Raw genomic sequence first — 11,605 nt, 5'->3', positions numbered from 1 at the left:
AATTCAGATCCCCAGAACTCATGTCAGGCAGCTGGATTTCACCCACCTGGAATGGCAACTCTGGGGGAGCCGAACACCAGGGGTTCCTTTACATGCTCGTGCAGGCATTCTCGCACACCCATGAATAAAATAAATCTTTTCAAAGCGTAAGTATAAAGCGTTATAACACTAATAAGCAAAATTAAGTGCTTCACATATACCTAACATAAATAGTTTCACTGGGATTGCTACTGACCCATGAAAGGATGTGAAATCACTTCTTGAAAGAATAAAAATAATCTCAGATATTATAATAATTGGTGCTCTGCCCTACTCCCAAAGCTCAACTACATAGAACATTTTATTAGTTAGCATTTAATTTCTCTCTATGTAGATAATTTAAATTTAAATTAATATAATTAAATGTTAATACTTAGTATTTCATTTTTTTGTAGACAGAAATTAAACTTAATTAGATTTTAATTATTTGTTGTTAATTACATTTTTTTCCTCCTCAGTGGATACTAATGAAAAAATTAAAGCATCAGTCTAAAGCACTCACAGAATTACTCACATTCAGGGGTGAAATACTATGTGTGTAGTTTATTTACCTACAACACTTCTTAAAAGACACAACGTCTGGTACATAGCCATTCTTCTAAGTACTGGATACCTGGAAAGAACAAGTATCTGCTGTGGATTCTGTGCTTCTGGGATTTTGAAACATCCATGTATTCACATAAAAAGTGGATCATTAGGGCTGGAGAGTTGGTTCTGTGCTTCAGAGCACTGCCTCTTCTAGCAGAGGACCCTGTTCATTTCCCAGCTCCCATGTGGTAGTTGGGAACCATCTGAAACTCTATTTCCAAGAGATCCGGGATCGGATGCTCTTTTCTGATCTTCTTTGGTACCAGGCATACACATGGTACACAGACATACATGCAGGCAAAACACTAACAAACACACAAAATTAAGCAAAATTAATTCTAAAAGAATAGAAAAGCAGATCATTCCCATCTTGTAATAAGAAAATGCACACCAACACATCAGCAGTCACAAAGGCACATAAGTTGATGGTGGATGGACATGTCAACCAACAGCACCAACCACTGGATACCAGCGGTGAGAAAAATCTAGCTGTCAGCCCATAAGGAGAAATTAACTTCAAAGAGCATGCAGATACAAACGAAAGAAGTATAAATATAAAATAGATAAAAGAAAAAAATAAAAGAAAGACCTTTGTGACTTTACATTACAAAAAAAAAGGAAGATCTGACTCCAAAAAATGCGGTATATAAAAGAAAATATCGATAAACTGAACTTCAATAATTAATTTAGAAGTTAACAGATTTCCACAGACAGGAAGAGAATATCTGTTAACCATCTGTCTGATTAATGACTCACAGATAAAATGTATACAAAGAACTAGCAACCAATAAAATAAGAAGAAAATACCAAAGTTGTTTTAAAATAGGCTGAAGATTGCAAAGGCTTACATATGTGTAAGTGGTAAATGGGCAGATGACAAAGACGTTCCTTGTGCATTGTGGAAATGCAGATCTGAACCACAGTGAGAGATCACTTCACACCCACTAGGTTGGGCACCATCAAAGGAGGCGCAGCACAAGTACCCGTGACAGTGAGATCAGAACCGTCCTCTATTGCTGGTGGAAATGGCAAAGGTACGGCCACTGTGGGAAAGAGTGAGTCGGTTTCCCAAAAAGTTAAATACTCAGAAATTCAGCTCCTAGAGAGCTACCCAAGAGAAATGGGAACGTGCGTCCACCCCAGCAGCTTGCATTGTATTCACAAGGGTGGGAAGAACCCACAGAGGGCAAGGTGTGGCTCTTCTATACAACGGCATACTGCCCACCAACAAAGAGGGATGCTCTGTGGATACATGGAAGACCGTGGACAGAAGAGCCAGACACAAATGACTCCATCGCAGGATTCCACTTACATGAAACTTCCAGAAAAGGCAAAACTATACAGACGAAGAGTTGATCAAGGGTTGAAGATCTGAAACTATTGTTACAAGCATCTAAAGGACAGGCTCTAAGTCCATGGTAGAACTAGGGATACAATTGGGAAAGTCTACTAAACTCAGTGAATTCTTACAATGGATCGTTTTCAATGCACGTAAAAGTTTACCAAGGATAGTTAAGCGGTAGATCTCAACTAATTCTAAATATTACACAAATGGCAATCACAATTTTTCATATAAAAATAAATACAAGTAAATTAAATAAAATTAGAGTTCTAACAAAAAACAGTAATACCCAAAAATTCATCTACAGTTGAAAGAATAAATAACCACATTTATCATATAATACAGTAGAGCAACGAAAGCAAAATATAACTGCATTTTATGGAAAACTCTTACAATAATAATTGGAGGCAAGAGAATAAAGAGGGGCTGAAGAGATGGCTCTGCCGCTAAGGCCACTTCATGCTTTTCCAGGGGACCTGGGTTCAGTTCCTAGAACTCACCCTGGCAGCCTCACCGCCGCCTGCAGCTCTGGCTCCAGGGGATCAACACCTACTCTCCATAGGCATGCACTCACTGCACATTCACCAGACACACTGATGCATATAAATGAAAATGTCTCTTAAAAAGCATAAAGAAGGTTGCATTCATATGTGACAGTTTATGTAGACAGAGCCATCATTTATGGGCCCTTTTGATCTGCTGTATTCATTTAGGGTTGAGCTCCCCAGGCTTGTCTACGTCGCAGCACCTACCAGCACTTCATCCCTTTCTACAGAATGAGCATTCCATTGACCACACATACCAGAGCTTGCTTCGGCCCCTGTTAGGTGATGGACATCTTCTCGTTTCCACTTTGGCCATGATAAATAGCGTTTCTGTGAACTTCGCTCACACCCTTTCATATAATTTGTATTCAAGGGCTAGAGAGATGTCTTGGGGGTTAAAGCCATGTAGTTCTCTCGAAGAGAATCTAAGTTTGGCTTTCAGGACCAACATTGCACAACTCAGGGGAGCCAGCATCCTCTTCTGGCTTCTTTGGGTACCATACTACATGCACATACAGACACATACACCAAACCTGATTTAACAGAAAATAAATGTTTTTTTTAAATGCATTGAGTTTTCTTAAGTAAACACCTAGAAATTGAATTATTTTATTCATTTTGTTTTCAAAACTGTTAGTCAACTAAACATAAAATATGTAGCAAATATTATACTGTATAAGACCTCAGATGCAATACATAAAATATATAGGTATCAAGATGTCATACTACTTCCTATGAAAGTTTACAACTATCACTACGTCCATCAAAAATAAAACTTTTAAAATAAAATACTTTATAAAAATAAAGACAAGAGCAAGATAAAGAGACTCTCATACAGTAAAGGTTACAAGTTTAAAGTATAGACAGTATAATGCCATAAAACTGCAATACTATACATTAATGATACTCAAATTTTTCCTTAATGTCACAGACAATGCAATAAGAGGAAGATAAACAATACATAAATTAAGAGTGAAAGAAAACACAAATTTGTGATTATTTGTACAGGATGCACTGAAAATAATAATAATAAAAAAGTTAGAAGCAATTAAGGAGCAAAGCCAGGTATCTGTCTATAATCCCGGCACTTTTAGGAGGTGGAGGCAGGAGGATTAGGAGTTCAAGGCCAGCCTTGGCTACAAAAAAGTCTGAAGACAGTCTGGTCTACAAGATATTTTTGTCATAAAACCAAACAAACAAGCAAAGAAGAAATAAGGGGGTTCAGCAGGGGGTGTAAAAGATGTGAAAGCATAAGAGAAGAAATGAATGACTTTCTGGGAAAGTTTGTAACAGGAACCTGAAGGTAAAGTTTTCTGGAATTCTCTTGACCCTTCTCTCAAGACTCTCTCCAGCTGGTCACCTGTATTCTACATCGGAAGTGGGAGGGTGAGAAAGGCGAAGGTGTTGCTACGTGGCGTCTGCCCTCTTTTTGTAGAAAAAGCCATCCTGCAGGGCTAGAGAGATGGCTCAAAGGTTAAGAGCGCTGGCTTTTATTACAAAGGATCTGAGTTCAATTCCTAGCACACACATGGAAGCTCACAACTGTCTGTAACTCCTGTTCCAGGGATCCGACACCCTCATAAAGACAGGCAGGCAAAACACCAATGTACATAAAATAAAAATAAATTACATTTTAAAAACAGCCATTCCAGAAGCCCTACACAGTAACTTCTGCTGGTATTTTGTTACCCCAAACAGTGTCATCTAGCCACCCTGTGTGCAAAGGATTCTAAAACACACACTTTAGTTGGGAAAATGGCTCAAAAAACAAAACTGTAGTTCCAAATATCCAAAGTGTCTGACACGTAGGTCATCAATGAGCAAAAAAGTGTACTAGGAAAAGTAGACCCATTCAACAATTTAAAAAAAGAACCTAGCAAAATGTGTAAGATCTGGAAAAGAAGCAGAGGAGAAATTAAAAGAATAAGCACTAAGTATATCACACTCAGGAAAGGACAGCTCACAGCTCTGTCAATTACTGAAAAACTGATTCTAAAGCTCAAATATAGACTTAAAAAGTCATCAAAATGACATTGAGATGAATAAATAAATAGTAAGAACAATTGTCCCGATAGACATCAAAGACTATGTGCTATTTGCACCAAAATATGAGAGAAAGCATAGACTCCAGAAACCAATGTCATCCCCTAACACACACACTACAAAATAAGATTTTCTTAAGATCGTTAGCTTGAAAATATGAAATAACATATGTAATGACCCCGAGTCCCAAGTTTTAGAGATCCCTTTACAATACACACAGAGGAGCAAAGACATAAAGGAAATCTTTTCATGACTTTGCCTAAGAATTTAGGTCTTCTGGAAGATGTTGGGGGGTGCTACAGCAGAACTTTAATAAACCACAAGAAATTGTTCTCAACTTGAAGAAGCTAACTGTACCTCAAGCACATGAAATCCAGCTCAGATGTTACATAGTAGGTAACTTCAAAATAGTCTAGAAATCAGGAGATGGACGATGCTACAAATGAAATAAGGTGGACCATGAGCTACCAATCAGAAATATGATGGGTTCATTAGACTAGTTTATTTTGTGTATCGTAAAGATTTCCCATATTGTTCATGTACTAGTGAGAGAAATGAACAAAGAACAGAAAAAGTAAGTTGGCAAATATATAAGCTACAAGTTACTCTAAAGTACATTTTAGACATCTATAGTGCCTGTTTTCTATGAACCTGTTTTTTTTACAGCAATTTTACTAATTTATTTTCCCCAGGAGATACATAAGAAAATGCACCTTCCCCCCCGTCAAAGTCTGGGTTATTACAAACCAAACTAGAATTGAGACTAGAATTGAGAGAAGATTCTCAAAGAAAAAAATCAACCTCATCTAAAAGGTGTTGGTTTTAGGTCATTAAGCTACAACGGGCTCCAGAATTACAGAGTTGCCAAAGCTCTTGAAACTTTAGGTGTACCAGCCTTCATGGCGGTTAAGAGAACATGAGTGTGCATGAGCACAGCAGAGAAAGTAAACACTATCGTAAAGCTAAAAAATAAAAATAAAAAAATAAAAAAACAACCCAATTCCCACCTAAAATGGGTAAGTTACTCCATATCTAAATTATATCTCAGCATAAATGACTTAAAAGGAAAAATTTTAAACTTTAAACGCACAGCCCTAAAATAACTTCTCTGAAGAATAAGGATGTGAATTATGTTAGTAGCACAAACCGGCTGCATTGACGTGAGGGCAGGTGGTTAAGACAGAGTGCATATAAAGCACGACCCCATCGCTTCCCCCGTGCTATCTCTGCAGACTGCAGCCTGGGTGCATTCTCTCTTTTCTTCCTATATTTTCCCGAAAACAAACACATTAACGTCTAATAATAATTTTGCTTGCTGGCTGGGTGGGCACTGGCCCAACAGTGGAGACTCAGCATAAAGGCTCTTCTCCACTTGGCTCTGCTGTCCCAGTCGGACTCAAGGGATGAACACTGGCGATGACCCAAGGGAATGCAGTGTGGGGGCTCCTGTAGGAAAAATAAGGATAGTGTGTTGCCGGGCATCTGATTGCCTGGCAGCACAGGACGGGCGTGCGTGACAGTTTGCCAAATTGAATATAGCTCTTAAGGAGTAACCTATGAGAGGGCCCACCAGGCCCGGTCAAAGAGTCCCTTCTCAGCACACTAGAAAGCATTCTCAGAGGGCAGGATGGCCCTTGTCGAATTATTTATAGGAGATTGGTTCACATACTCTGAATGGTATGAATACTTCTAATTATATCTGAACATGCCAAATGTCACTACAAACTTTGCCGAGGATTCCTGTTGCCAAATGGGAGGTAGCTGCAGCATCAGCAGTTCATTTCCTATATAAGTGGAGCTGCCCCTCACGCCCTATCTCCGCCAAGAGCCCAGAGGTGAGTGATGGGAGCCTTGGAACCCTTGGGACCCTGGGGGCAAACATCAAGAGCCTTGAGGCTGTCTCTGAAGAGGAAGCAATTCCTCTTACACTTGAAGTTTTAGGGCAGGAGAGCACTTTAATTCTCTGCTATATGGCTAACATTGCTGAGCATCACTAACAGGAAACTTGATGTTTTGCAGGATAGCTGTGACCCTCTAGGTATTCATCCAGAACTCAGAGGTAAGACTTGGGTTTCTTGATTTATTGATGGCAGAGGGGATTTATCCTAAGAAAACTATATATAGTTCTTACTTATCCATCATTTCCATGTTTTTAGAGTAGAAAGTGTTTTAGAGTGGCTCTTGTGCATGCTGGAAATCATTTTTCCAGAATGCCTTATTCTCGGAGACTACTTACCCTCACTGAATCCTGGGATTAAAGGGACATTTGGGACAGGATGAATGTTGACAATGAGTTATCAACTCCAACTGTCCAGTGGCACTAAACTGTTATGTGCCAAGCCTTCTACTGCAAAGCACTGAACACACACACACACACACACACACACACACACACTGACATACTTTCCAGACAGTGTTTTAACACTCCAGGGAAAGTCTTACTTAAAATTGGAAGCATAAATATCTTATGGCCATATTTGAGTTGTATCTAAGGATTCACTTAATTTTTATGAGGAAAAAAATACCATTTTTCTTATTTATTTATTTATTTATTTATTCATTTATTCATTTATTTATTTATTTATAAAGCCACAGGTAGCCCAGCCACAGAGCACTGGATACCATGCATAATGTAGGAGCCATTCTACTGTGCCCTAAGGAAGTGACTACCTGAGAGTAAAGCAAAAAGTTCACCAGTTTGTGATGCCTCCACATCACAGGCACATTGATCGATCACAAGGCAATAGCTTCCCTGGGTATGACGACAGAGCAGCAATGACAGCTTCCATAGGGTGACTCCTCTTCCCACAGAAATCCCACAGGGTTCTTTTCCAGACAGAAGCACTCATTTCTCCATCGTTAAACCAGTCAAACTGAGCTAAAAGCTCTCCTGTCAAAAGAGATTTGGGAAACAGATCAGTGCTAAGTCTCCTGGTCCCAAGCCAAAGGATGAAAACCCAGAACCAAGAATGGGTTAGGAAGTTCTAACAGCTCACGGAGAGATACAACAGCAAATACCAAAAGAAAAATGATAACAAGTCATTTGGTTTTGAGCAACACAAAGTGTTTTTGGCAGCTTTTGAAAATACCAACTTTCCTGTGCACAAATCGACGTTTCCTTCCTAACTAGATGACTGTCCTATTGTGTGGCAGATGCAGACATTCTGCAGAAGACAAGAGGATTAAGTAATGACAGTTGCTGTAAAACAATCTGTCAACAGCCTTAACTGCAGAGATCACCACAGTTCAGAGGGGAAAGTGGGGCAGAAAGGTTTTCATTGTAATAGAAGATGTAGGTACCTACTCTTGGGAGTCAAGATTCTGGAAAGGACACTTGCCAAGTCCTAAAACTGGGTTCCTCAAATTAGGTTTGCAATCCTAACTAGTTGTTAGAATGCTGGCCAAGATGTCAGATTGCGGGAGGGTCTCAGCCTGCACTTCAAATCCTCACCCACAAGTCTGACTTGTGCTCTCTATTTCTCCCTCTCTCATACCCCACCCCTCAAGGCTGACACCTCAGCTAAATAAATAGCAGCCATGAGCACGGGTTCTGATGCGGAGATGGCTATTTTTGGCGAAGCTGCTCCCTACCTTCGAAAATCGGAGAGGGAGCGGATTGAGGCCCAAAACAAGCCTTTTGATGCAAAAACGTCGGTCTTTGTGGCGGAGCCCAAGGAGTCCTACGTGAAAAGCACCATTCAAAGCAAGGAAGGGGGAAAAGTGACTGTGAAGACAGAAAGTGGAGCAGTAAGTGAGAACGTTGAGAACCCGCTCTGGGATCACTTCTCCGGCTCTATCCAGAGTCCGGACCTCTGTTGCTAGGGATGCCTGAGCCTTGCAGCTACAGGAACATCCTCCTCCGAGGGTGCAGTCCCAAGATCTAGGAGCTAAAGGAGTTCAGGCTACAGTCCCTCCCTTCCCAACATCTGCCAGGACTCAGCCCATTAATAATGAACTGATCATCTCCCTTCATTTCCCCATTTCAAGGTCTAAATCTCCAAGCCTGAGAGGGGGGGGGGAGGGAATTAATACTACTCCCTTCTGTCGCAAAAATTTCTGGGTTACTTACATAGTTCCATAAAGTATTGACATATTTAAGGAAGTTTCTTGTAATGGGTGGAATGAAAAAAAAAAAAAAGTAAAAATGCTTAGCCTAGCAAAATGAGAATAAAAGGAAAGGAAAAGTAATCTGGTTAAAAACATGAGTGACTCTGCAGTAAGCGGAGGTCTGTGGGTCTCTCCTTTGTGTGCTGGTTTCATTGCCTCCGGCTATACAGCTAGGGGAGCCCAGTAGCCATTCCACCCACACTGCTTGAGGGCCTGCAGATAACAATCAAGCGAAACCTCCCGGATTTATACAATTAAAAGGTGTCAACAAAAAAGTAGTCACCCCTATGTTATCACAGGAAACAGATTTTCTTAGCATCCGACCTGCAAATAACTATGCTCGGGCCTTTAAAAGGCATTGAATAAACTGTATAATGAAAAGTGTGTTCAACAGTAGTTCTATAACCAAAAGAAATAAGCCGACATAAACCCTATCCCACACTGCTCTGTTTCCTTACCAGACTCTCACGGTCAAGGAGGACCAAGTCTTCCCCATGAACCCGCCCAAGTACGACAAGATCGAGGACATGGCCATGATGACCCATCTCCATGAGCCTGGGGTGCTGTACAACCTCAAAGAGCGTTACGCAGCCTGGATGATCTATGTAAGAGCCCCTTTTAGACCATTTATTTCTGTTAAAAACGAACCAAGAAACAAGGCACTAGATTGAATTTTCTGATTTCCTTCCCAGACCTACTCGGGCCTCTTCTGCGTCACCGTCAACCCCTACAAGTGGCTGCCGGTGTACAACCCCGAGGTGGTGGCCGCCTACCGAGGCAAAAAGCGCCAGGAGGCCCCGCCCCACATCTTCTCCATCTCTGACAACGCCTACCAGTTCATGCTGACGGGTGAGTGAGGCATCTGTTTATAGGAATGTGCACACACAATTGGGATGGGGAAACGGAGCTCACCCCAGTCTTATTATAAGACATCCGTGCCTCGTGGGACTTGCCATTTCCAAAGAACAACCACAGCCGTGACATTATTCTTTCCGGCGGCAGTCATGCCCACTTTAGGATGTGAACAGTGACGCTCAGGAATTCACTGGCCTGCCCAAGGCAGCAGCAGGGCTAGCAAAGGCAAGCTCGGAGGAAGCAAAGAGCAGGCTCCTGAAAACAGATTAGTTACTTCCTTTATTTACTTAGTTGTTTTTGGATACAAAAGTTCAAATAGATCTTTTTTATTTTATTTATTATTATTATTATTTTTACTTCCTCCACAGTCCAGGGAAAGAGGTCTCGGCCATATGCAGAGAACTCTGGATCCTTCTGTGGATTTTCAAATGACACAGCTGTTGTTGACAGCCTTGGAGACTGAGTACAAGTAAACCAGAGGTAGAGTGTGGGTAAAGAGAGACCTATAAGCTCTCCCACAGACTTTGAAACATTTCCCTCTTGAAGTCTGTTGGTCCCACCTTATCAGAAATACTCGCCTACCTTCCCACACTCCCTGTTCTTCTGCAGGGTCTTGGTAGCTTGGGGACATTTCTCTTGTCTGTTTTGCTGCACTTGTTTGTAAGCTGTCTTTTAAAGGGGGCTAGAGGGAAACATGACACAGCAGAGACCCTCTATGACAAACTGGCCTGGACTTTCAAAAGGATTCTGGGCCCATCTCTCTCAAAGTTGCCCAAGTGCTGGCTCCCATCAGAGTTTCAATTACCAATGACTGCAATGTCCACCCCCACCCCCCAAATGACTCTCCAGGCTTTGGGGCTACACTAAATTTAAGGCCACCTAGGCTCCTAAACATGACTTTCGCACAAAACTATGCAGAACCATGACACCAACTGCTTAGTGTTATTTGCACATTGCCTGAAAGATTAGGACGTCCTTTTCTTGATGAAATATGGCTGTTCATGATTTTATTTATATCTGAAAAATAATCAACCATACTGATCTAAATTTCATACCCATTTCCTTGAACAGAAGCCCAAGGTTTTGTAAAGTCTAAGTTTATACACACACATACATATATACAATATATATAATATATATCATGTAGACTTGGATTGATTTTCTTTGGAAATACTTTTAAACTCAAGATTCTCAAAAAATCCACCATCTATCAATGCAGAATTACAGCGTTGCTACACTAGAAAATTGGTACAAATATTTATGTAGATAAATATCAATAGTAAAAATAAATAAGAGCGAACAGTACAACTTTAGGCCATTTCTTAGCATCACCAGCTGTCCAATTAGTGACGTCAAAAGCTGGACAGAGGACAGAAAGTTGAATAATAGGTAAAGTGGAAGTCAAAAGATATGATCATCTTCAGCCTTATCTAGTTCTCTAAGTCATATTTAGGAAGCGATTTCCTCCTCTCTGAGTCTCAGCTTCACCGTCTGCTATGTGGGAGATTTCAGCTAAGTGACACCTCAGGTTTCCCACAACTTCACAGTCCTGTGACTGTTGTTCATTACAACTAAAATCACCTCTTTGTCTGAGGTTTTCGTCAAAAGAATCCAGCGAGGTTGGAATAATGTAACGATAACATAAGATTGGCCAAACACTACTGACTATTCCTCTATGAGGTGGATGCCCAGAGTCTCACTATCTTAGTCTCCACTCTTACGTGTGCTTAAACTTTCTAATAACAGAATTAAAAAAGATAAGAAAATATACCCCAATGCATTTGGATGGCTGTGATAAAAAAAAAAGAAAGAAAGTAGGAAGTACTAGAAAGTACGTGGAGGAATGAGGGGGCCATATACTGTTGGTGGGAATGTAAAATAGCACAATTAAGAAAACATTAAGGTGGTTCTCAAGCAATTGGAATATAACTAGGCTCTGATCCGTGGTCCCTACTTCTGGGAAACTAGCCAAAAAAACGGAAGCAGGTATTCGAAGAGCTCTTTGTGGGAGACGTTTGTGGCAGCATCATTTACAAAAGCAAATATACGCAAGCGACTCACACACCCACCAGCAGATGGATAGTTA

General features: G+C 40.7%; 1 protein-coding gene across 3 annotated transcripts in view; it reads left to right on the top strand.

The window, feature by feature from the left end:
- The first annotated feature begins 8,094 nt into the window (after window positions 1-8,094).
- Window positions 8,095-11,605, top strand: part of LOC129666829 (myosin-8) — a 28,906-nt gene continuing 25,395 nt past the window's right edge. For all 3 annotated transcript variants that reach the window (XM_055594124.1, XM_055594122.1, XM_055594123.1), the window contains exons 1-3: window positions 8,095-8,304; window positions 9,126-9,269; window positions 9,357-9,513. In XM_055594124.1, the coding sequence (XP_055450099.1) occupies window positions 8,095-8,304; window positions 9,126-9,269; window positions 9,357-9,513 (511 nt within the window). The remainder of the gene's footprint in view (window positions 8,305-9,125; window positions 9,270-9,356; window positions 9,514-11,605) is intronic.

Source organism: Psammomys obesus, unplaced genomic scaffold, assembly GCF_907164565.1.
Source record: "Psammomys obesus unplaced genomic scaffold, mPsaObe1.curated_primary_1811, whole genome shotgun sequence".
Classification (NCBI taxonomy): domain Eukaryota; kingdom Metazoa; phylum Chordata; class Mammalia; order Rodentia; family Muridae; genus Psammomys; species Psammomys obesus.
Note: the sequence above shows the minus strand (reverse complement) of the source record. Positions and strands in the feature narration are given on the sequence as shown.